At 40.7% G+C, this 27982-nt stretch overlaps 1 protein-coding gene and 1 pseudogene across 1 annotated transcript; one reads left to right on the forward strand and one right to left on the reverse strand.

Annotated features, from left to right (window-relative positions):
- The first annotated feature begins 21810 nt into the window (after positions 1 to 21810).
- LOC107826476 (putative F-box protein PP2-B12) lies at positions 21811 to 25240 on the forward strand. Its single transcript, XM_016653464.2, has 3 exons — positions 21811 to 22209; positions 24041 to 24159; positions 24384 to 25240. Exons 1-3 carry the CDS (start codon positions 21904 to 21906, stop codon positions 24886 to 24888), a joined length of 930 nt encoding a protein of 309 aa, XP_016508950.1. The 5' UTR covers positions 21811 to 21903; the 3' UTR covers positions 24889 to 25240.
- A 585-nt stretch (positions 25241 to 25825) lies between these two features.
- Positions 25826 to 26002, reverse strand: LOC142168547 (U2 spliceosomal RNA; annotated as a pseudogene).
- Positions 26003 to 27982: the final 1980 nt, after the last annotated feature.

Genomic DNA, 27982 nt, shown 5'->3' on the forward strand with positions numbered 1-27982 from the left:
GGGGACTGACAAAGACGGTGATTATGGGGTTCCTCGATCCTTCATAGTCCCCAATGATTCTGACGCTACCAAATCAACAGTCGAAGATATGGAGCATGTCATACTGATCGAACATCTTCCCGATCGAAAGGTATACCTGGGCACGGGGTCAACAGTCCCATCTCGACATGACAGGGATCCCACCGGAGATCATCACTCATAAACTGAGCCTGGACCCGAAATTCCATCCGGTGAAGCAGAAGAGGAGACCCCAGTCCGAGATCAAGCATGCCTTCATCAAGGACGAAGTAACTAAACTCCTTAAAATAGGGTTCATCTGGGAAGTCAAATACCCAGAATGGCTAGCAAATGTAGTAGTAGTCCCTAAAAAAGGGAATAAACTAAGAACATGTGTGGACTACAAGGACTTAAATAAGGCGTGCCCCAAGGACTATTTCCCTTTTCCTAACATCGATCGCATGATCGATGCCACGGCCGGCCACGAGATCCTCAGCTTTCTCGATGACTACTCCGGGTACAACCAAATACGAATGAACACGGATGATCAGGAAAAGACCTCCTTCATTACTAAGTATGGCACATACTGCTATAACGTAATGCCATTTGGATTAAAATATTCGGGTGCCACTTATCAACACCTAGTAAACCGGATATTTGAAGAACAAATAAGGAAATCTATGGAAGTTTACATTGACGATATGTTAGTTAAGTCCCTGCCAGCAGAAGACCATTTAAAGCTTTTGCAGGAAACCTTTAGTATATTGAAGAAGTACAACATGAAGCTGAATCCGGAAAAATGCGCGTTCGGAGTCGGATCAGGTAAATTTCTCGTATTCATGCTATCCAACCGAGGAATCGAGATCAACCCCGACAAGATCAAAGCTATTGAGGATATTATGGTAGTGGATAACGTGAAGGTCATGCAAAGACTAACTGGGCGCATAGTCGCCCTGGGGCGATTCATCTCGAGGTCCTGGGGCGATTCATCTCGAGGTCCTCTGATAAGAGTCATCGATTTTTCTCGTTGCTGAAGAAGAAAAACAACTTCACATGGACCCCGGAATGCCAACGGGCCTTGGAAGAACTTAAGCGATCTTTATTGAGCCTTCCACTGCTTCACACACCGAGGGAAGACGAACAACTATACTTGTATTTGGTAGTATCAGAGATAGCGGTAAGTGGAGTCCTAGTTCAGGAAGAACAAGGTACACAATTTCCGATTTATTATGTTAGCCGGACCTTTGGTGAGGCCGTAACTAGATATCCCCACCTAGAAAAATTGGCACTCGCTTTACTAAGCGCCTCTAGGAAACTGAAACCGTACTTTTAATGTCACCCTATATGTGTTGTTACAACTTACCCACAGCGAAATATAATGTATAAACCCGAACTCTCAGGACAATTGGCCAAATGGGCCGTAGAAATCATCAGGTACAATATTGAATATCGACCCTGGACAGCCATTAAATCTCAAATTTTAGCAGATTTCATGGTTGACTTCACGTTGGCCCTAATACCCGAGGTCAAAAGAGAGTTGTTGGTGAACTCGAGGACATCTTCGGGAATTTGGACCCTTTTTACGGACTGTGCATCGAATGCAAGGGGCCCGGATTTGGCATCGTACTGAATCCACCCACATACAACATAGTTAGACAATCCATTAGAACTGTGAAATTGACTAACAACGAGGCCGAATATGAGGCCATGATTGCAGGTTTCTCGAACTGGCAAAAACTTGGGGGTGAAGGTGATCTAAGCTATGTATGACTCCTTCCTTGGGGTGAATCAAGTTAACGAAAAGTTTGAAGTCAGAGAAGAACGGATACAAAGGTACCTAGATAAGTTACAAGTAACGTTACATCGATTTAAAGAATAGACTTTGCAGCACGTACCTCGAGATCAAAATAGTGAGGCTGATGCCCTTGCAAACTTAGGGTCGTCGGTCGAGGACAAAGAACTCAACTCAGGGGCAGTGGTACAACTCACGAGGTCAGTAGTATAAGAAGGCCACGCCAAGATAAACTCCATAAGCTTAACCTAGGATTGGAGAAATAAGTACGTTGAGTATTTGAAGACCAGGAAACTTCCCTCAGATCCAAAAGAATCGACGGCCCTACGCACAAAGGCAACCCGATTCAGCTTGTCCGAGGACGAAACCTTGTTTAGAAGAATGCTTGATGGCCCACTAGCAATATGTTTGGGACCAGGAGATACCAAGTACGTTCTGAGGGAAGTTCACGAGGGCACTTGCAGAAATCATTTAGGCGCCGAATCATTGGTTCAAACGGTGATTAGAGCCAGCTATTATTGGATCGACATGGAAAAATATGCGAAGGAGTTCATTAAAAAATATGACAAATGCCAAAGATATGCTCTGATGATTCACCAACCCGGGGAACTGTTGCACTCGGTCTTGTCACCATGGCCATTGATGAAGTGGGGAATGGATATCGTCGGCCCTCTTCCATCGGCGCCATGTAAGGCTCAATTTATCTTATTTATAACTGACTATTTTTCTAAGTGGGTTGAAGCGCAAGAATACGAGAAAGTTAGGGAGAAGGAAGTCATCGACTTCATTTGGGATCACATCATATGTCGGTTCAGGATGCCATCTGAAATTGTGTGTTGACAATAGGAAACAGTTTATCGGCAGCAAAGTGACCAGATTTCTCGAAGATCATAAGATTAAAAGAATCTTATCGATACCTTATCACCCTAGCGGGAACTGGCAAGCCGAAATCAAACAACAAAACCATAATCCAAAACCTTAAGAAAAGGTTAACCGACACCAAAGGGAAATGGAAGGAGATCCTGCCCGAAGTCCTTTGGGCATACCGCACGACTACGAAGTCCAGTACCAGGGCTACTCCGTTCTCATTGGTTTATGGCACTAAAGCCCTAATACCAGTCGAAGTCAAGGAGCCAATTATCAAATTCCGATATGTAACAAAAGAATCAAATGACAAGGCCATGAATGTGAGCTTGGAGCTATTGGATGAAAGGCGTGAAGCCACCCTTGTTTACTGCCCAAATACAACAGATCGAGAGGTATTAAAATCGAAGAGCCAACCTTCGATATTTCAATGTCGGTGACCTAGTACTAAGGAAGGTCATGCTAAACACCCGAAATCCGAACGATGGGAAATTGGGTCCGAACTAGGAAGGACCGTACCAGATTCTCGAGGTCACCGGGAAAAGATCATATAAGCTTAGAATGATGAATGGAGAACAAATACCAAGAAATCGGAATGTAACTCACCTAAAACGATATTACTGTTAAGGTACGACCCCATTCATTTCCTTTTTTTTAGGACTAACACTTGCAGGTGGTCGACAAAAAGCGGCACGAAGTTTTAGGCCTGAAAGCATGCGTTACACTCTTTTTTCCTTAGACCGGGTTTGTCCTAAATGGATTTTTCGGCAAGGTTTTTAACGAGGCAAAAATGGATCGTGATAACTTAGAATCAAAGACCGATTATGAATCGGGGTCAGAGATCGCATTAACAATATCCAAGGTTCCTCTACAATTGATAGCAACTTTAGCGAGTAAATTACTTCGTAAAGGAAGGGTCTCGATAGGTAGGATTTATTGTAAGGGCCAAACGGTCGAATGAACCGTACCCACATAGATTGATCCAGCCCTGGCATAAAACATGTACGCACGTATAACTGTTTTGCACAAGAATAAAGAGAAGTACTTTCCTTGCAATCATCTTATATTTTAAAATTTTCCTCTTTACATCCCTTAAAGAATTTCGTACTTCCGATCTCCTAAAGGTAACGAGCTCAAGGGCCACTTATGACCGGAGTACAAATGATCACTCCCTCACTCGGGGACTGCCTTCCGAAAATAAACTCAACCAGCCCAAGCCATTGGCCCTCGGGGGCATAAGACCTATTAGGCAACCCCCTCCCCCCCGGGCTTTTAAAGGCCACGACCACCCCAAACCGGGGACTGTTATCTTGGGCAAGCCCTGATAGCTCAGGAAAGAAAGTCCAATGGGCAACTCCCAAACTAAAAGGCTATGGCCGTATTAACACAGCTCAGATCCGAAACCCGTAACAAAAATTAGGCCTACAAAAAAGAAAATATTTCATAAGCGGTTCTAAAGGCTACCCTCGGCAAACTATAATCTCGGCTACCTACTTTGGGAAAATAATTTTGGTAACACCGAACCCCCAAAACGCCTTAAAACAAAGCAATATAAAAGCAAGGTTTGTTTGAACTTTCGATCATAACCTAAGTTATTTTATGCTAAGGTATTCTGGCCTTCGTGAATATAATAGGCAAAGGGAAAATTTGAAAGCGAAAGGGAAAGAAAGCCTTATCTATGTATATAATCTTTTTACAAAGGCCAGAATGACCCGATACAGAGATTTACAATGGCCAAAACGGCCTCAAAAAGAAGCAAAACGCAAAAAATAAAAAACATCTAAGGGCCTAAGTGGCCTGGTCCTCATCGGGGGAAGCATCTTCATCCTCGGGATCTTCCCCGCCTTCAAATTTGGTTAAGCTCTCGGAATCTTCCTCGGGAAAAGCCAGCTTTCGGGCCCTGGCTTCTGCTACTTTGGCGTTCTCGATTTCCGCTTGTATATCGAAGTCCTGAGCATGGACTCCCTCGAGGGCTTTCCTTCAAGCTTGCCACATTGCATGCTCCACCATGCTTTTGTCCTGCGCCTGAATCGCCTCGACATCAACCTTGAACTGGCTACTTTAGCATTATCCTTGGTCTCGGCAACAACCACCTCTGATTTGGCCACCTCGAATTCTTTGGCCAGACTCTCTTGACCAGAAACAGCTGAGTTTAGCTCAGATTGGAGATCCTCAATCGTCTTGGCCTGCACCAAGGTTTTCTCTTTTGCAGCCCGAAGTTGGGCCTCGACCGATGCTAGTTGTGCTTGGAAAACTTTCTTTTCCGAGGTTACGAGATCCATATTTTTCTTGAACTCCTCGGACTCAGCTTTGTATCATGTCTACCTGCTCCTGGAGTTGCCCGATTTGTTCAAGCCTTTATCGAACCTGCAGGATCGGATCGTTATCCACTGAGTCCAGTTCGTCGTCACTATCTTCAAGTAATCGATTTACCTGCTCGGCCCACTCGGTATGCTCCTTCCGAGCCGCTTCTAACTCGGTCTGAAGCTTTTCACTCAGAAGCTTATAAGTATCTCTCTTCTCAGTAAGCTCTCGAACCTCGGCCTCGTGTTGGGTTAACTCCTCCCGGTATCGGAGGAAAGACTCATGGTCCAGTACCGAGGCCTGCAAGCATAAAGAAAGGCGTTATGATTATTTAACTTAAATTACATAATAAAGGGACACTCGAAGTTAACCGATTCAAATCATGTTGAGCTTCATTGAATAGGCGGGGTGCTTCCAGCGCGTCCATCACAGCCCGGTCCTCTTCGGTCACCAAGCACCAAAGGTAGCTAGCAATCCCCACGGGGGCAGAGAAAACCCGGGCATCCTCTGGGACATAGAAAACTATTGACCGCCTTCGGTTAGGGTTAACGCTCGGGGCCGGGAACCGATCCACCAACTTTGGGTTCGAAGAAGAGCCGCTGGCCCCCGATGATGGTACCTTCTTTGGCACCAGCAAGTCACCAAGCCTAGTGATGTCCTCTGAGGCAGTGGACTCTAACCCATCCAAGAAGTTGTGGATATCTGTCGCCCCCTGAGGCCCCTTGTAAGAACGACCTTCTAGCATACCATCCTCACGAATCATGGCATCAGAGAACTGAGGAGACCCGGTAAGGTCAATCGCCGCAAGCATATCTTTAGGGGCACCTTCTTTTGCTCGAGGAGTGTCGGTCCCGGTATCCTTCTCGATTCCACTGGCTTAGGGAAAAGTAGTCTCACCCAGTTCCGGTTCAGAGATCTCAGCCAATGCCTTCTCGGCAACCTTCCCGGCTCGAGGCAATACAGTTCGCACCCGAGCCACTAGCTCGAAATTGTCTTCTCCTTCTTCTTCAAACTCATCCCTCAGTCAGCGGATTGAGTCCGATGAGAGGACGCCGGTACTTTCCTTTGGTTTTCGCGCTTGCCTCTTCTTTGGTTTTTACTTCTCCGAGTTTGGGGATCTCGGGGCCCTTTTACTTTTCTTCTCATCACCCTGCCTCGGAGCAAGGGACTCGAGAGGCACATCCTCATCACCGGATGGAGGCCTTATGGCAACATCCTTGGGGAGACCTACAAAAGAAAATAGGACCGATAAGAGTTCGATATCGCAAGGAGAAAGTCAAACATTGTTGAATCAGAAAAGAAAACTTACCATGATTACAGGCCTCCCACCGACCCTTCGACAATTCCATCCATGCATGCTCGGAATATGGTCTTTGTGACACAAGGTCCTCGACCTACTCCTTGAGTTGAGGAATAACATCCGGTATCTGAACCACAACTGCACCATAAAAACACTGATAAGAAGGGAGGGAAGGGGAAAAACAATCAATAAAATCTTTAAGGCGAGGTTGTACTTACGCTTCATGTTCCATATCTCGGGAAATGGCATGTCCTCAGCAGAGATCAAGTCCGAAGTCCATATTCGAATGAATCAGCCCATCCAGCCTCAGTCCTGAGCCTCATCTATACTCCAAAATGGGGCCCTACTGGCCCGGCGAGCCTGTACAAGCACATAAGATGATCGAGGGTGAAGGAATACCCCTCGATTTTGTTTACGAAAAAACGGAGAACAATCATTATCCCCCAGAAGGAGGGGTGAATTTGATCGAAGGTCACCTCGTACCTCTTGCAGAAGGCTATAATGACTGGGTCTAAGGGACCCAACATGAAGGGGTAAGTGTAAACACTTAAAAAACCCTTCACGTGGGTAGCAATCGATTCCTCAGGCAAAGGCACCACCACATGCTTATTGGCCTAGTTACAATCCTTTTTTACCTTGGAGAGGAGACCAGCTCGCATCGACCCGGTACCGAGGAAGTTTTTTCGACCTTGAAATCAGCAACAATCGGGCACCCTGCAGGAACGAACTCTTCAGGGTGTGGTTTCGCCACAGCCCCGTCGCGGGTGGGTCGTGATGAAGAGGCGACCTCCTTTTGTGGGACGGTCTTAGAAGTTTTTGCCATTTTAGAGCATATATTAAGAAGGTATGCTTAGTGATTTGCAAAAGGTTCAAGAAATTTGGGTACAAAGGTTGGAGAGTGAAGAGATTTTTGAAGAACAAGAATAAAAGGAGCTTTGAACGTAAAGTTTGAATGAATGAAAGTTCGGATATTTATAGTCTGCTAATGACGGTTCAGAACCCGTAATGGCCGACCAACAACTGACATGCATTTAATGCCTTGGTAACTGGACCGACAGGACGTTTCAGTAGTCGTTTGTCACTTACGTCATGATCGGACATTTCAGTAACCGTTTGACGCTTACGTCATGATCCATCGAAGCGGGATTCGAAAGTTCATATCGTTTCTCGTCATCTTTTCTCCGAAAAATGAGGGAACTATCTGCATATGATCGAAACTGGATTCACCTCTTGTGTGACCAATCGAGACTGAAATATGATAGGTTAGAGCTCGATCTCGAGTTATATCGAACCAAGGTGCGAAGTTATATCGTTGAGCTCGTGACCTCGGGACCGAACAAGATCGAGAGCTAACAAGATCGAGGGAAAATTGCCGAGCCAAATAACAAAAGGCCAAAATATCCGCGATCGGTTGGAGATAACGGCGGAAATTCTGGCACGTATCAAGGAGAGGCCGATTAATCAGCAAATCGTGAGATATTTTACCTTGTATAGAATTGTATTAAGAGTAGGACTCCCCTACTATATAAAGGGGGTCTGATCATTTGTAACACACATTGCAATACGCAACATAAAGCAACACAACATAAAGCAATATACTGCCATTTCTAATTCTTATCATCTTGTTATTCTGTTCATACATCAGTGGAAGCATTTCTTGGTTTGAGGGTGATCGAACTCGAAAGCCAAGGCTGTTCAATTCGTGTGGTTTGCATTTATTCTTTTATCGTGAATTTCAATATCAATTTGTTTTCTTAATTTGTATCAAGTTGTATCACGTATCCTTAAAATTGGATATAAATTCAATTGTTATACGATTTTTAGGGGTAACAAAGTCTGCAAAATATATACTACGATAGTATTTTTAAACTCTATAAAAAAGGACGTACCATCTAGATTCTCTTTCTTGAGAAAGGTTGACATTTTTATTTTTTTGATACTTCTTTATTATATCAGAAAATGAAAAATTAAAAAGTAATAAATAAAAAAAACGGAAGAACTAAAAAGGGTATATGCACGTTGTGCTCCGAAGCATAGACTTAATGATTAAGAATTTAACATTTATCTTTTCTTTACATACAGTTGGAATCTGGCGAACTTTGTTAATATATGAGTTGTCAAATACATCATCTAATCAAACACATACATGTTTCTAATTCAACGGTATGCTAAATTTGTCGATCCTCAACGTGGCAGGATAGTTGAACAAGTATTAAAATTTCCCATAGTTGAATTTTTAATGACGAGATTTAATTTTATATTTTCATTTTTCAATTAATAGACATATTACTTTTTCCAGAAAAAAAAGACGTATTCCTTGTTGTAAATATTTTTTGTGATTGACCGATTAGTTGACCTAAAAAATAAGCTAAAATCTTGTATTTTTCCCTCTCTTCACCATTTCCGCAACTACTTAATTAATTTGTTTTATCGAAGTTTCTAGTATATCTCAAAATCATAGTCACGTGTCTCTGAGCAAAATTAAAGGGTGATGCTAATAAATCAGATTTATAATTAATTATGAATTATAAGTTAGATATCACAGTTTCAGAACTTGTCATAAAAGAAGAAAAACCTGAAGTGCTACCATTTATGGAGAAAAAAGAGAGTATATAATGCAATAATTTTGATAGTTATACAAGAAAATAAGTGTTATAAAATAAAGAGTGTAAAGTAAAGACAAGTATAGAGCGAAACTGATATATTATTCAAACTTCAAACTTATGTACATAATGAACTGAATTCTCCTCTATTTATAGAAGAAAGGAAGTTACTGTGTAAGTTGCTACTCCAAGCTACTGTATAAGCTGCTTGTAAGCTGCTACTGCAAGTTGCTGTGTAAGCTGCTTGTAAGCTGCTACTCTAAGTTGTTGTTGTACCAGATATAGATAATCTTCTACCATAGGTAATATTTATCCATAACGGAGTAGCGAAAGGATAAGCTTCTTCAGGAGGCTTATTTCCAATAGAGTACTAAATAGATAAACATATTTACGGCGGAGTCTCATATGGATAAGCTTATTTACAACGGAATACTAAATGAATATCTATAATATAATATATTTATAACACTCCCACTTGGATGTTTGTTAAAAGATAATGTGCTTCATTAAAACCCTATTTTAAATATTTGAGTCTCTGCATACCATCTTCTCAAAAGTTGAAGTTGGTAAAGATTTAGTGAATAAATCTGCCGGATTGTCACTTGAACGGATTTGTTGCACATCAATGTCACCATTTTTCTGAAGATCGTGTGTGTAGAATAATTTTGGTGAAATGTGCTTCGTTCTATCTCCTTTTATAAATTCTCCCTTCAATTGGGCTATGCATGCAGCATTGTCTTCGTATAAAATTGTGGGTCTTTTCTCACATTCCAAACCACATTTTTCTCGAATAAAATGAATTATTGATCTCAACCATACGCATTCCCTACTTGCTTCATGAATAGCTATTATTTCAGCATGATTTGAAGAAGTAGCAATAATAGATTGTTTTGTGGAGCGCCATGATATGATAGTACCTCCACATGTAAACACGTACCTTGTTTGAGATCTAGCTTTATGGGGATTAGATAAATAACTTCGTGTAGAAGAAGAACTATTTCTTGCTAGTAAATTAACAGACAATGCTATGTCAGGCCTTGTAGCATTAGCAAGATACATTAGTGCACCAATTGTACTAAGATAGGGTATTTCGGGACCAAGGAGTTCCTCATCCTCTTCTGGAGGTCGGAACAAATCCTTATTCACTTCAAGTGATCGAACAACCATTGGTGTACTCAATGGGTGCGCTTTATCTATGTAAAAGCGTTTTAAGACCCTTTCTGTATAGGCAACTTGATAGATAAAGATTATGTCTGCTAAATGTTCAATTTGCAGACCAAGACAAAGTTTTGTCTTTCCAAAATCTTTCATCTCAAATTCTTTCTTAAGATATTCAATTGCCTTTTGGAGCTTTTCTGGAGTTCCAACAAGACTTATGTCATCAACATAAATAACAAGTATAACAAATTCTGAAGCCATTTTCTTTATAAAAATACATGGACAAATAACATCATTTATGTAACCCTCTTTCAGCAAATATTCACTGAGGCAATTATACCACATTCGCCCAAATTGCTTTAAACCGTACAAAGATCTTTGTAATTTGATTGAGTACATTTTTCGATATTTTGAATATGCGTCAGGCATTTTAAACCTTCAGGGATTTTCATGTAAATTTCAATATCAAGTGACCTGATTAGATAAGCTGTAACCGCATCCATTAGATGTATTTTAAGCCTTTCAGATCTTTGTCGACATTCTTTGACAGATCGAGGTTCAAGATTCTCACTATCTTGCATAATGTTAAGTGCAGTATTATATGTAAAAATATTATCCACTATTATTTCAGATCGATTTAAATTAATCTCATCACCAGTAAAACTTATTAAAAGTTTCCCACTCACTTGAGTCTCGGGTTCATTGATTTCTTCAGGAATCTCAAAACTAATCAGATCACGGGTCTCTTCAGGAGATCCCTTCATAGTATCATTTTGATCATTTGTTGTTGATTTTTTTCTAGGATTTCGATCCTTAGAACCCAAAGGCCTACCACGCTTCAGGCGTGCTTTAGGTTCACTAGCTCTCATGCTAGTAGATGGTCATGCTGGGACATCAATTCGGATATGCACATTCTCTGCAGGGATATGTGACTTAGTTATCCTTTTCAAATCAGTAAATGTGTCTGGCATTTGATTTGTTATATTCTGTAAATGGATGATCTTCTGGACCTCCTGATTACATATAGGGGTACGTGGATCAAAGTGAGATAATGATAAAACTTTTCACACAATTTCTCTTTTGATTTCCTTTTTCTCTCCCCGTAATTATGGGAAATTTATTTTATCAAATCGACAATCTGCAAATCGAGCAGTAAATAAATCTCCCGTCAATGGTTCAAGATAGCGAATAATAGAGGGTGATTCAAACCCAATATATATTCCTAACATTCTTTGGGGGGCCATCTTACGGCAATGTGGTGGTGCTACTGGCACATATACAACACATCCAGAAATTCATAGATGGGCAATATTTGGTTCATGACCAAAAACTAATTGTGACGGAGAATATTTATTATAATGTGTCGGTCTGAGACGGATAAGTGATGCTGCATGCAAGATAGCATGGCCCCAAATAGTAGTGAGCAATTTTATTTTCATAAGTAGTGGTCTTGCTATCAATTGCAGGCGTTTAATAAATGACTCTTCAAGGCCATTTTGAGTATGAACATAAGCTACAGGATGTTCAACTTTTATCTGAACTGATAGACAATAATCATCAAAAACTTGAGATGAGAATTCTCCAGCATTATCAAGGCGAATAGCCTTTTTGTCACGACCCAAATTAACCCTCCGTAAGGTGTCGTGATGGCACCTAGTCTTTACAACTAGGTAAGCCTAATAATACGAAAAATATAAAGAAAACACAACATTTTAATGATAAACAACATATTATGAATAGCCAAGAGTAGTACTTCTCGGCATATACAAAATAATTTCCCAAGACCCGAAATATCACTAAGTCACAAGCTGCTATAATCTAAGTAGCTCTATACAAAAGTCTGAAGATAATAAAGAAAGTCTCTAGGCGAGGGAGTAGAAGGGGACTCCGAAGATCTGCGGACGCAAGCAGTAGTACCTTGAAGTCTCCTAAAATCAGTAGCACGCACTAACCCCGAGGCTGATAGCTCGCACCTGGATCTGCACACAAAAACATGTGCAGGGAAGGGCATGAGTACAGTTTATACTGAACACATATAAGGAAAATAGGGATTTAACTAAGCATGACGCACAGAATATCAAATAGGAAGTTAAAACACGTAAGCATGCTTTTCTAGTCTAAACTAAATAATTAAACATATTAGTGCAATTTAATAAGAGAAACAATTTATGGTTTAAAAAGGATAAACAGGATTTTTACAATAACAGCCCGTGTACGTACTCGTCACCTCATGTACACGGCGCCCACACACCAAATAGTATCGAAATATCCTAAGGGGAAAGTCCCTAACACAGGGTTAGGCAAGCCACTTACCTCGAACCGCTCGAATCAACTCGATATCACATTCTTGCCACAAGTATCCGACTCCAAATGGCCCGAATCAATTCAAAGTAATTGGATAATGTAAATATAACTACAGGTAACTAATTTAACTAATTAATTCGAAGCTAAAGCGTGAAATTAGGAAAAACACCCAAAACGTCTCCTCGGGCCCATGTCTCGGAATCGGGTAAAAATTATAAATTATGAACACCCATTCACTCACGAGTTCACTCGAACAAAAATCATCTAAATCCGACGTCAAATTCCGATTCAAATCTCAGATTTTCAATTGGGGAACTTTTTCCCCCATTTCCAAACTTCTACCCTCAATTTCCTTAGTTAGACGAGGAAAACAACAATAGATTAATGTATTATGATCAAAATAGAGTTAGAATTAGTTACCCAATAGTTCCCTTTCAAAATCCCTCGAGAAATCGTCTCCCACCGAGCTCTAAATCGAATTGGTGAAAAATAAGGGATGAACCCTCGAAGCTGCCTCTTCAACCCAGTGATTTCCGCACCTGCGCTCATGGGGCCGCATATGTGGTCACGCACCTGCGGAAAAATCATCGCAGGTGCGAAGGTCACTTATCCGGGCTGGGTCCGCGCCCTTGAGTCTGCACCTGCGGATACGCTTCTATGCTTAATCGTCCGCTTCTGCGGAACCTTGGGTCTTTCTTCCCTCCGCATCTGCGACTACCCTTCCGCAGATGCGGCTCCGCTCCTGCGGCTCACTCGTCACATCTACCACCACTGACTCCCCAACCTAAAAGCGCACCTGCGATCCAAGCCTCATTCTGCGAGGCCGCACCTGCGGAGTCCCCACCGCAGGTGCGAAAACATCAGAACCAACAAAAATAAGAAATTCCTCTAAGTCCAAGGTTTCACCCGTTAAGCATCTGAAACACACCCGAGGCCCCCAGGACCTCAACCAAACATACCAAACAATCCTAAAACACCATATGAACATAGTCGAGCCTTTAAACCATGTCGAACAACACCAAAATCATGAATTAAGCATGGATTCAAGCCTAAGAATTTAAAATTTTCCAAATTCTACAAACGACGCCGAACCACATCAAATCTAGTTCGAATGACCTCAAAATTTACACACAGGTCACAAATGACACTACAAACCTACAACAACTTTTAGAATTCCATTCCGAGGTCGATATCAAAATTTTCACTATCAGCCGAAATCGCCGAAAAACTAACTTTCGCCAATTCAAGCCTAAATCTACTACAGACCTCCAAAACATATTCCGGACGCGCTCCTAACCCCAAAATCACTCAACGGATCTAACGGAGTCAACGAAATTCCATTCCGGATCCGTCTTCACACAGTTCCGACTACGATCCAAACTCTAAGGCTTAAACTCACAACTAGTGACTAAGTATCCCAAAACTCTCTGAATTCCATAACCAATCACTCCGGTAAGTCCCAAAAAAGTAGAAACAAATATGGGAAAAGCATATATTAGGGGATCGGGGCTCAAATTTTCAAAACGACCGGGTCGTTACATCCTCCCCCTCTTAAAACAATCGTTCGTCCTCGAACGAGTATAAAGACATACCTAAAACTGTGAAAAGATGAGGGTACTGGCTGCGCATATCCTGCTCGATCTCCCAAGTCGCCTCCTCGACCGGCTGATCCCTCCACTGGACCTTTACTGAAGCAATATTCTTTGACCTGAGCTTTCTGACCTGCCTGTCCAAAATGGCTACTGGCTCCTCAACATAAGATAGATCCTTGTCCAACTGGACTGAGCTGAAATCTAATAGATGAGTCGGATCACCGCGATACTTCCGGAGCATAGACACGTGGAATACCGGGTGAACTCCTGCTAGACTTGGAGGCAAGGCAAGCTCATAAGCAACCTCCCCAACTCGCCACAATATCTCAAAAGGACCAATAAACCTCGGGCTCAGCTTGCCCTTCTTCCCGAACCTCATAAAGCCCTTCATAGGCGATATACGAAGCAAGACCCGCTCACCAACGATAAATGCCAAATCACGAACATTCCGGTCCGCATAACTCTTATGTCTGGAATGGGCTGTGTGAAGTCTCTACTAAATCACCTTCACCTTATCCAGGGCATCCTGGACCAAATCCGTACCCAACAATCGGGCCTCGCTCGGCTCAAACCATCCCACTGGGGACCGGTACCGCCTACCGTACAAAGCCTCATACGGTGCCATCTGAATGTTGGACTGATAACTGTTGCTGTAAGTAAACTCTGCAAGTGGTAAGTATTGGTCCCATGACCCTCCGAACTCCATCATACAGGCACAGAGCATATCCTCAAGAATCTGAATCGTGCGCTCGGACTGCCCGTTCGTCTGAGGGTGAAAGGTTATGCTCAACTCCACCCTAGTACCCAACTTCTGCTGTACGGCTCTCCAAAACCGTGATGTGAACTGTGTACCTCTGTCTGAAATGATGGATACTGGAATACCATGAAAGCAGACAATCTCTCTGATATAAATCTCAGCCAACCTCTCAGAAGAATAAGTGGTCAACACTGGAATAAAATGAGCTGACTTGATCAGCCGATCCACGATCACCCAAATAGCATCGAACCTTCTCAAAGTCCGTGGAAGTCCAGCTACAAAGTCCATAGTGATCTGCTACCACTTCCACTCTGGGATTTCTAACCTCTGAAGTAATCCACCCGACCTATGTTGCTCATATTTGACCTGCTGACAGTTGAGACACTTGGCCACAAACCCAACTATATCTTTCTTCATCCTCCTCCACCAGTAATGCTGTCTCAAATCCTGGTACATCTTCGCGGTACCGGGATGAATGAAGTATCGCGAGCTGTGGGCCTCCTCGAGAATCAACTCTCGAAGCCCATCTACATTGGGCACACAGATCCGGCCCTGCATCCTCATCACACTGTCATCACCAATAGTCACATCTCTAGCCTCACCTCGCCGAACCCTGTCCTGAAGAACTAGAAGATGAGGATCATCATACTGGCGCTCCCTGATATGGTCATAAAGAGAAGATCGAGCAACCACACAAGCTAATACTCAGCTAGGCTCTAAAATATCCAGTCTCACGAACTGGCTGGCTAAGGCCTGAACATCCAAGGCTAAGGGCCTCTCAGCTACCGGAAGATATGCCAAACTCCCCAAAATCTCTGCCCGGCGACTCAAGGCGTCGGCCACTATATTGGCCTTCCCCGGGTGGTACAATATAGTGATATCATAGTCTTTAAGTAGCACTAACCACCTCCGCTGACGCAAATTAAGGTCTTTCTGCCTGGACAAGTACTGCAAACTCCGGTGATCGATGTAAATCTCACAGGGAACCCCGTACAAATAATGATGCCAGATATTCAGGGCGTGAACAATAGCTGCTAACTTGAGATCATGAACCGGATAATTCTTCTCATGCACCTTCAACTGTCTAGATGCGTAGGCAATCACCCTACCATCTTGTATCAATACCGCTCCAAGGCCAATCCTCGAGGCATCACAGTAGACAGTGTAGAACCCTGAACCTGTAGGCAATACTAATACTGGGGCTGTAGTCAAAGCTGTCTTGAGCTTTTGAAAGCTCTCCTCACACTCCTCGGTCCACCTGAACGGAGCACCATTCTAGGTCAATCTGGTCATAGGTGCCGCAATAGATGAAAATCCCCCCACAAAGCGACTGTAATACCCCGCCAAACCAAGGAAACTGCGGATCTCCATAGCTGATGACGGTCTGGGACAACTCTGCACTACATCCACCTTCTTAGGATCTACTTGATCTCATCATAAGATACTATGTGGCCCAAGAATGCCACTGAATCAAGCCAGAATTCACACTTAGAAAATTTTGCATATAATTTTTTCTCCCTCAGAGTCTGAAGCACGATCCTCAAGTGCTGCTCATGATCTTCCCGAGACCGGGAATATACCAGGATGTCGTCAATAAACACAATGACGAAGGAATCAAGATAAGGCCGGAACACACTGTGCATCAAATGCATAAAGGTTGCTGGGGCATTGGTCAGCCCAAATGACATGACAAGAAACTCATAGTGACCATATCTGGTCCTGAAAGCAGTCTTCGGGATATCCGACTCCCGAATCTTCAACTGATGATAACCTGAACGTAATTCAATCTTGGAAAACACCCTGGCACCCTGTAACTGATCAAATAAATCATCGATGCAAGGCAAAGGATACATGTTCTTCACTGTAACCTTGTTCAACTGTCGATAATCAATATACATACGCATAGAACCATCCTTCTTCTTCACAAATAAGACCGGAGCACCCTAATGTGATACACTGGGCCTGATGAAACCCTTATCAAGCAACTCCTGCAACTGCTCCTTCAACTCCTTCAACTCAGGAGGATCCATACGGTAGGGATGAATAGAAATGGGCTGAGTGCCCGGCAACAAATCAATGCCAAAATCAATATCTCTGTCGGGTGGCATGCCCGGAAGATCAGTTGGAAACACATCTGGAAAATCCCTCACTACTGGAACCGACTCGACTATAAGGGTATCAATACTGACATGTCTCACATAGGCCAAATACGCATCACACCCTTTCTCAACCATTCGCTAAGCCTTAAGAAATGAAGTCGTGATGGCACCTAGTCTTTACGACTAGGTAAGCCTAATAATACGAAAAATATAAAAAAAATATAATATTTTAAGATAAACAACATATTATGAATAGCCAAGAGTAGTACCACTCAGCATATACAAAATAATTTCCCAAGACCCGGAATATCACTAAGTCACAAGCTGCTATAATCTAAGTAGGTCAATACAAAAGTCTGAAGATAATAAAGAAAGTCTCTAGGCGAGAGAGTAGAAGGGGACTCCGAAGATCTGCGGACACAAGCAGTAGTACCTTGATGTCTCCTAAAATCAGTAGCACGCACTAACCCCGAGGCTGATAGCTCACACCTGGATCTGCACACAAAAACATGTGCAGGGAAGTGCATGAGTACAGTTTATACTGAGCACAGATAAGGAAAATAGGGATTTAACTAAGCATGGCGCACAGAATTTCAAATAGGCAGTTAAAACACGTAAGCATACTTTTCTAGTCTAAACTAAACAATTAAACATATTAGTGCAATTTAATAAGAGAAACAATTTATGGTTTAAAAAGGATAAACGGGATTTTTGCAATAACAGCCCGTGTACGTACTCGTCACCTCACGTACACGGCGCCCACACACCAAATAGTATCGAAATATCCTAAGGGGAAAGTCCCCAACACAGGGTTAGGCAAGCCACTTACCTCGAACCGCTCGAATCAACTCGATATCACGTTCTTGCCACGAGTATCCGACTCCAAATGGCCCGAATCTATTCAAAGTAATTGCAAAATATAAATGTAACTACAAGTAACTAATTTAACTAATTAATTCGAAGCTAAAGCGTGAAATTAGGTAAAACGCCCAAAAAGTCTCCCCGGGCTCACGTCTCGGAATCGGGTAAAAACTTACAAATTTTGAACACCCATTCACTCATGAGTTCACTCGAACAAAAATTATCTAAATCCGACGTCAAATTCCCATTCAAATCTCAGATTTTGAATTGGGGAACCTTTTCCCCCATTTCCTAACTTCTACCCTCAATTTCCTTAATTAGACGAGGAAAACAATAATAGATTAATATATTATGATCAAAATAGAATTAGAATTAGTTACCCAATAGTTCTCCTTCAAAATACCTCGAGAAATCATCTCCCACCGAGCTCTAAATTGAATTGGTGAAAAATGAGGGATGACCCCTCGAAGCTGCCTCTTCAACCCAGCGGTTTCCGCACCTGCGCTCATGGGGCCGCATATGCGGTCACGCACCTGCGAAAAAATCATCACAGGTGCGAAGGTCACTTATCCGGGCTGGGTCCGCACCTGCGCGCTTGAGACCGCAACTGCGGATGCACTTCTGCGCTCAATAGTCCGCTTTTGCGGAACCTTGGGTCTTTCTCACCTCCGCATCTGCGACTACCCTTCCGCAGATGCGGCTCCGCTCCTGCGGCTTACTCGTCGCATCTGCGACCACTTACTCCCCAACCTAAAAGCGCACCTGCGATCCAAGCCTCACTTCTGCGAGGCCGCACCTGCGGACTCCCCACCACAGGTGCGAAAACATCAGAAACAGCAAAAATCAGAAATTTCTCTAAGTCCAAGATTTCACACGTTAAGCATCCGAAACACACTCGAGGCCCCCGGGACCTCAATCAAACATATCAATAAATCCTAAAACACCATACAAACTTAGTCCAGCCTTTAAACCACGTCGAACAACACCAAAATCATGAATTAAGTACAGATTCAAGCCTAAGAATTTAAAAAATTTAAAATTCTACAAACGACGCCGAACCACATCAAATCTAGTCCGAATGACCTCAAAATTTACACACAGGTCACAAATGACACTAAAAACCTACAACTACTTTCGGAATTCCATTCTGAGGTCGATATCAAAATTTTCACTATCGGCCGAAATTGCCGAAAAACTAACTTTCGCCAATTCAAGCCTAAATCTACTACAGACCTCCAAAACACATTCTGGATGCGCTCCTAACCCCAAAATCACTCAACGGAGCTAACGGAGTCAACAAAATTCTATTCCGGATCCGTCTTCACATAGTTCTGATTTCGGTCCAAATTCTAAGGCTTAAACTCACAACTAGAGACTAAGTGTCCCAAAACTCTCTGAATTCCATAACCAATCACTCCGGCAAGTCCCAAAAGTAGAAACAAATATGGGGAAAGCAGATATTAGGGGATCGGGGCTCAAATTCTCAAAACGACCGGCCGGGTCATTACACTTTTAGGATAATCTGGGAATTGCGCCCTTAATCGAATTATTTGGGCTAGTAACTTTGCAAATACCAGGTTGCGAGATGACAGTAGGTACACATGAGGCCATCTTGAAGATGCATCTATCAGAACCATAAATATCTAATCAGCTCACTTGGTGGGTGAATAGGTCCATATATATCCCCATGTATACGTTCTAAAAAGGCAGGGCATTCAATGTCAACCTTCATCGATGATGGTCTAGTGATCATTTTGCCTTGATAACAAGCATCACATGAAAATTCATTATTTGTAAGAATCTTAAGGTTCTTTAATGGATGCCCACTCGAATTTTCAGTAATTCGCCTCATCATTATTGATCCAGGATGGCTCAAACAGCCATGCCAAAGCACAAAAGTATTTGAATCCGTAAACTTCTGGTTTACGATAGAGTGTGCTTCAACTGTACTAATTTTTGAATAGTATAAGCCAGAAGATAAAGTTGGTAACTTTTCTACAATGCATTTCTGGCCAGAAATATTCTTTGTAATACAAAGATATTCCGCGTTCATTTCATCTATTGTCTCAACATGACACCCATTTCGGCGGATATCTATAAAACTCAATAAGTTTCTTCGGGACTTGGAGGAGAACAATGCATTGTCGATAATGAGTTTTGTTCCCTTGGACATAAATATAATGGCTCTTCCGGAGCCTTCAATCAAACTTATATTATTAGAAATTGTTGAAACATTTGCTTTTTCCTTATGCAAATAAGAAAAGTCTTTCTGATCTTTGAATATGGCATGAGTTATTCCACTATCAATTACATAAACATCTTCATGATTGGTCTTTGATCCAAACATAATTTGAGGATTATCCATATTCTTTAAAATGACATAAATAAAATATATTATAGTAAACATCATTATCAAAGCATAACTTTTATTTATGTACAACAATTACATAACCATACTATCTATTACAAACAACCAAAATTAAAATATTTATATTTCTACAGATTCATCACCGATCACATGACTTGTTTCTCCTTCCGGGAGTGAAAAGTAATCAGCTACATCCAAATGCATGAAGTCTAAATTATCTTCAGAAATAAAATTTGCTTCAGCATTTTTCTCTATCTTCTTCAGGCAGGCTTGATAAAGCTCAACTAGGTGCTTTGGCGTACGACAGGTACGTGACCAGTGCCTTTTTCCTCCACATCTATAACATATATTTTTTGCCTTTGTTGATTACACCGCTTCATGCTTTTGTTCCTTCCTTTTCCACTGCTGGTGGTGAGGAGGGTTCTTTGGTGCATTATTATTACCATGATTAGAATTTCTTCCCCGACCACAGCCATGACCACGACTGGGGCCACGTCCTCTTCCACGCTTAGCTTGGTGGAAGTTCGTCTCATTCACTTCAGGGAATGGACAAGAACCAGTAGGTCGGCTTTCATGGTTTTTTATTAATAGCCGATTATGTTGCTCGTCTATAAGAAGATGTAAGATAAGTTCAGAATACTTTTTGAATCTCATCTCTCGATATTGCTGCTGCAGGAGCATATTCGAGGCATGAAAAATGGTGAAAATTTTCTCCAACATATCATGATCAGTAATATTATCACCACATAATTTTAATTGAAAAATAATTCTAAACATACCAGAATTATACTTAGTGATAGATTTAAAATCTTATAGCCTTAAATGAGTCCAATCATATCGTGCCTGTGGAAGAACGACCATCTTCAGGTGGTCATAACTATTTTTTAAATTATCCCGCAATATGACTGGATCTTTAATACTAAGATATTCCATTTTCAGCCTCTCATCAAGGTGATGACGTAAGAATATTATTGTTTTGGCACGGTCTTGGTTTGATGTCTGATTTTTGTCCTTAATGGTGTCTGCCAGACCCATCGCATCAAGATGAATTTCGGCATCAAGCACCCAAGACAAGTAGCTTTTGCCTGATATATCCAGGGCTACAAATTCAAGTTTAGAAAGATTTGACATTGTTTAGAAAAAGAAAGTTCGTACCTCTGATACTTTCAAAGTATTTGCTCGAGATGGCAGAGTCTTGTGATGATAACGTGTTATAAAATAAAGACTGGAAAGTAAAGACAAGTATAGAGAGAAACTGATATATTATTCAAACTTCAAACTTATGTACATAATGAACTGAATTCCCCTCTATTTATAGAAGAAAGGAAGCTGTTGTGTAAGCTGCTACTGCAAGCTGCTATGTAAGCTGCTTGTAAGCTGCTACTGCAAGCTGATGTGTAAGCTGCTGATCTAAACTGTTGTGCCAGATATAGATAATCTTCTATCATGGGTAATATTTATCCATAACGGAGTACCGAAAGGATAAGCTTTTTCAGGAGGCTTATTTCCAATAGAGTACTAAATAGATAAACATATTTATGGCGGAGTCTCATATGGATAAACTTCTTCAGGAAGCTTATTTACAACGGAGTACTAAATGAACATCCATAATATAATATATTCATAACACTCCCCCTTGGATGTTCATTAAAAGATAATGTGCCTCGTTAAAACCTTACTAGGAAAAATCCCGTGGGAAAAAAATCCTAGTGAAGGAAAAAGAGTACACATATTTAGTAATACGCATTGCTAGCTGCCTCATTAAAAACCACACATCTCTATAAATAGCTGCTTTGGCCCGTTTACATAATCTTACCCATTACCGTCACGAAAATATATTAATCTTTCATACCCACACACATATAAATAGTGAGAGATCATCAGGTTCACAAGTGTACATAACAATGGCGGTGGAAAGCCGAAATAGCTCCGCCGTCAACGGCGTTGATATCTACCACCTGCCGGAAGGTTGCATAGCGAACATTCTATCATTAACGTGTCCGAGGGATGCAAGTCGGCTATCGCTTGTGGCTTCAATTTTCCGGTCCGCTGCTGAATCGGATGCCGTTTGGGACCGGTTTTTGCCGCCGGATTATCGCGATATTATTTCCCGGTCTAGTGATGGACCGGATTCGATTATGTTCGGTTCGAAGAAAGAGCTTTATCTTTACCTCTGTGATTATCCTTTTCTGATTGAAGGTGGCACTAAGGTAATTTATCGCATACATTATGGACTATTTGATATATATGATTTTATTTTTTTTCTGGTTCGTGTTTTTGTTATCTGTTTTTTTTTTTTGATTTTGTAGGAAATGATAATTTTTACTCTCGAATTATTTGTTCGTTGTGTGAGAAGTCAAAAAATGTTAATTTTTTTCGGATGGAATATTTCGGAATGAAATGCATTCAATTAATTAGCGATCGAGAAAATACACAAAAAAAGCTTGTTATTTTAGTTGGATATTATATTCTACTATGCGTCTGGTGGAGTAACTTTTTTTTTTTTTAAAGTGTGTGGATTTTGTTTTGAGAGGACTGATTTTGATCTTGTTCTGAGTTTGGTTTTGGTCTGTTTTGTTTTGAAAACAATGATTGCGGATATATACATAATATCTTGTTAGAATTTAAGTTATATACACCGACAACGTAAACATCTTTTTACCTTATTATGTGAGAGCATGTTAATTACCCATTTTTACCAAGATAAGTAAGTAATCTGATTGTGTAAATAATTTTTGCACTACTCATTTTGTTATAGTTAGAGAATACGTTCTAAACAAAGCGTCTGGACTACAATTGATTGTGTCTTAGTATGTTTTCATTTGGATAAAGCCAGCTTGCGCGCACCCCTGCCACCTCCCACTAGGTACCAGGTAACTCTGTGCATTAAGGCTTGGACAGATGGCAAGAAATCACCCTAGTGTTTTTTTCCTCCGCCCACCTAGTGTTTCTCACCCACTTTATTGACCACTAAGCCACACCCTTGGTAGTTTTGCTTAGTGTTGTTTGTTTCTTTTGAGTGTTTGGATTTGATTTTCAGAGAATTGTTTTTGGAATTTGTCAGGAGGGAATTGCTTTTGGTGTGTTTCAATATGAAATATATTGTGAAACTATTTTTACTCTAAAACATGTTAACTTTGAACAACAATAAGAATTTTTGCTCATATGTTTACTCACATGGATTGAACCAGTGAAGAAGATATAATAGTTAGTCATTTCCTTAACAAGTGGATAGCTGTGACATTTTTTGTTTTGGAGTCTTGTGTCACTCAAGCAAATAAAGTAGGTTAAAGACTGACTTCAACGATATAAAAACTACCTGGCAGACTGTGAGGTAATTACCAAAAGAAACGTATCGAATATGGGAATTATATTGATGTGAAACATGCAGAAGAAAATATAGTGGTTCAAATTATTCCTAGAATCTTCTCTTTCAAAGATTGAAGTGATCCATCGATCACATAGACATTAAGTATGTACTAGTTCTTGGTAATTTGAACTCATTGAAAGCAGATATCGTTCCTGTATTCGTCAAGTCCATGTGTGTGAGAGACGATGTGTTTGCAATTGGCTACATCAACATTGATGCAGAAGATGGGAAGTTGAATACAGTGTTAGAACCTTATATAGTAGTGCCTGCTAACCATATTCTTTTAAATTCTTTTGTGAATGGTATTAACATTTTATGATATACAATCAAAGCCTTTTCACGTTCCCATTACCCCCTTTTCCCTCTTTTATTATTTGGGTACCAAAGGAAGTTAGAATATTGAAAAAGAAAAAAGGCAACAGGACCACAGTTACCCACTTGTAGATAGGTGTGGATCCCCACCATTTTCTTTAAGTACATATGGATATCGCCTTGATCACATTGTGTATTTTCAGCTACACTTTTGATATCATTGCTTTTGTGTTTTTGTTCACATGTGAATTGTGATTAGCTCATTTTTCCTATTTTCCTACTTTGAGCAACTACTGCTGGGATTAATTTTGTTTCTTGCTTGCAAAGTTTACTTCTGACTTGGTATTGATGAAATGCAGAGCTTCTCATTGGAGAAGCGCAGTGGAAAGAAATGTTACATGTTAGCTGCAAAGTCACTTGCAATTGTTTGGGCTGACACACCTAGGTATTGGAGATGGATCTCCCTTCTCGAGTCCAGGTATTTCATTTGACAAGTAACTTTTATTATGGGGTAGAAGAGAAATCCTTTTCCTCTACCTTTTCTTTATTTGAGTTGACGACTAGTACTTGTTTTTTCATTTTGCAGTCCAGTTCTAAGGATAAAAGTTTTTATGCTAAAGCGAATATGAGTAGAATCTTGGTTCTTATAAGATGTCACTTTGTCATTCTCAAGTTGATGTAATGTGATGTTTTTGAAACTAGGTTCTCAGAGGTCGCTGAGCTTCTTGAAGTCTGCTGGTTTGACATTACCGGCAAGATAAACACCTCTATGTTATCCCCTGACACCAAATATGCAGCATACTTTGTGTTCACAACGAAATCCAGGACCTATGGATTTGATCACCAAAGTGCAGAGGGTGCAGTAGGGATTTCGGGACATGAAAGGAAATCCCTTACAGTTTTTCTGGATCCAGAGGCAGCACGGAGGCATATGTACCAAATTGTTCCTAGGCGGCTGGGACTATTGAACCAGATGGCAAATATCCTAAGGCGGGAAGTGAATCGACCTTCAGAAAACGAAGCACAAGCACAAGCACGATACCCGCAACAGAGAAGTGATGGATGGATAGAAGTTGAGTTGGGAGAATTCTTTGTCAAGAGAGGACAAGAAGTTGAACTGGAGATGAGCTTGACAGAGATCAAGGAAGGTAACTGGAAAAGTGGCTTAGTTGTTGAAGGGATTGAAATCAGGCCTAAGGAAGGCTAATGATTTTATATTGGAAGTTCATTTGGTGTCTGTGCTAAGCCACTTTCCAAGTGAGTGCAAGAAAAAGAGGGACTAGAAGCTACGAGGCCTAAAACCGTTGTCCTACATGTGGCTGGGAAGATCAAGTTGGTGCGAAAAGCTAGTACGTGTATAGTGTCTTAAGCATTTTATATTTTCTTGTGATTTGTCATGTGTCCCCTGTCGTTTTTTTTCCATTAGTTATTTTTCTTAAATAATTTGTGTAACTCACATGCTGCTTAATACTCTTTGTGGGCTCGTATATTGTGCATGTTCATTTGTAGAAAAAAAAATTGAATTAAAAGGTAACTGAGGCAGAGCCAAGATTTGCCTATCTCTTGGATAAATCATTTGATAGGGGAGAGTTCAATTGGATCACAGTAAATAAAATCATCGTTTGAGATGTCTTGCGGTGATTTACGACCTCTTTATTCTTGTACACAATGGAATTATTACAATCCTAAGGGCTTTTAAGAGATCATATTTGATCAATCTTCGCAATAATTGACAAGGATCTAATAAATTAGTACTCTTAGTTAGTGATTCTCAATTTATATTCAGTTCTTTCATCAGTGATGAACTATTGGCTCTGTCCTGCCCCTTCTTAGTGACTCTGGTCAGGAAAGAGTATAGGCAATAAATAGAGTATCAGTTCAAAATTAGGCCTTCTGCTTGGACGAATTTGCTTTCATGTACCCGTAAAAGATACACTAACCTGATCTTCTAATTTGCTTTCATGTACCCGTAAAAGATACACTAACCTGATCTTCTAGATCAGGTTAGTGTATCTTTTACTCCGAAGAGAAGATCAGGTTAGTGTATCTTTTACTCCGAAGAGGTGCTCAAATTGGCCGGAGATTAGATGTTATTCTTTTTTAAAAACTTTGTTAATTTTTCCTTTTTTTCCTTGTTGGGTACGCCATGCTCTATTGCTCTTGCACTAGTGCAAGGTATGGGCAACACTTGAGGGCCCGGGTAGCAAGCTATCTTGATGGATTCTCCCCTTAAAAGATTGAGTTAATAGTGAGTCGATGACTCACATATCAGATATTAAATTGATAAGAATAAATATTACACGTGAGTATTCTAAAGCTCATTTCCAGCAGCCCCATTTTTTTTCTTAATTGTTATTCCTTCCGTTTCAAATTAGATGAGGTACTTTCCTTTTTAGTCCGTTCCAAAATAAATGACACATTTCTAAATTTGGAAATAATTCAACTTTAAACTCTTCATTTTATCCATTTTACCCTTAATGAGAAGCTTTTATAACCACGCAAATGTCATTTTTTTTTGAAATTTTACAATTCTTATGTCCAAATGCTCAGTAAAGGTTTTGACATCTAATATATGGAGTCCGAAACCAAAGTGTGGCTTTTTTTTTTTTTTTACTTAAAAGCACAAAAATATGTGAAAAAATCAATTGATGATCATTTTATGTATAGCGCATGGGTTGCATGCGCTATACCTTAACAGTACGTTTGTCCGTTAAGGTATAGCGCATGCAACCCATGCGCTATACTTCTTAATTGACTGACCCACAATAATTGGTGGGTATAGCGCATAGATTCACTGCGCTATATATACAACGCTTTTAATTAATGCGCTATACCCTCAAATTATTGTACCCCCGCACAGGTTTTTGATTATTTAAGGAGCTTCATTCTTTCTTCAAAAATCCATTCAGAAAAAGTTAGTCTTCTGCATCTTTTTTATTTTTCTTTACTACAACAACAACCCAATATAATCTCACAAGTGGAGTCTGGTTTATTTTCTTTTACTCATTCTGAAATATTTGTTTACTTAACTTTTTCTGCATTTTGCCATAATGTCTAAAGAACGAAAAATTAGGGTTGCATTATATTGGAGGGGGGAGGGGGGGGGGATGAGGTTGTCGTGGAGAATAACTCAGTACACTAGAATTGTTCTCCACAGTGTATTGTTAAGTTGCCACTTACATTGGAGTACGATAAACTGGTATCGTTGATATGTAAAAGAATGAGTGTGAGGACACATTCGGTTAGTATTAAAGTAACCGAAAGATATCCATATTCTCTTTTTCCGCAAGGGGTTGCTTGTTATGCTGAGTTTAACATCGAAGACGATGAAACTCTGAAATATTTTTTGAGGACTCCGGATGAACACCGGGAACTTCTTGTGATAAAAATGTTGAAAATGTACGTCAGGTCTGAAGACATTCACAATATTGATGTTTCACAAAATAGGGATAACCCTCAATCATCGGGTGGTGTTTTTGGAGCAGTTGTATCCGAACAGGTTCCGTTTGAAAGAGTTTGGCCAGATCTAAACTTATCTCTACGGGCACATGAGGAGCGGGGATATAATTTCTCCCCAAGTTTACATAATCCATACGCCGAGTGGTAAATTTCAATTTTCCTTTTGTCTTAATTTTTTTTATGTATCATATTCATACTAACACTGATATATTCCAAAGGGGGTACCAGCCAGATATGAATTTTACAAGTTATGAACCAACGGACAGTTGGAATATGCCCAATTTTGGTATTTTGGATCATGGTGGTCCATCAGGAAGTTATCAACAACTCGATAATGTGCATCATGGGATATCAACAGATTATGAAATATGAGTTAAGAGATAAAATTAATATATAATGTTGGGATGAATTTGAGAAAATATTGGTTGTGTAGTGAAAATGAGCAACTTGAAGGTCTTGTCATTACTCAGTTCTTCGAAGACGATATATTTAATCAGGATCTGGCAGATGCACAGAGTCAGAAAGATGATAGTGATTATGACAACAATATTGATGAGTCTGGAGATGATACACCCTTCCCTGATGAGGGCGACGATGATGAGAAAATGCGCTTTGCTGATAAGAATGAGAATGAGCAACTGATTTACCGAGGGACCATGATACCACTAATGAGCATGTTACATATATGCATACTCCACCTCCAGTTAGACCCAGAGTGTCCGAGTCCCATGTGTCCTTTCATTCAAGGGCGATTCTCTACCTTGACCAGTTGCCTAGTATGCCGGATGTGGATGTCCTCATAAGGGATCTTAATGACATTCGGACAGCAATGTGGGATGAAT

This window comes from Nicotiana tabacum, chromosome 13 (genome assembly GCF_000715075.1).
Source record: "Nicotiana tabacum cultivar K326 chromosome 13, ASM71507v2, whole genome shotgun sequence".
NCBI classification, from domain to species: domain Eukaryota; kingdom Viridiplantae; phylum Streptophyta; class Magnoliopsida; order Solanales; family Solanaceae; genus Nicotiana; species Nicotiana tabacum.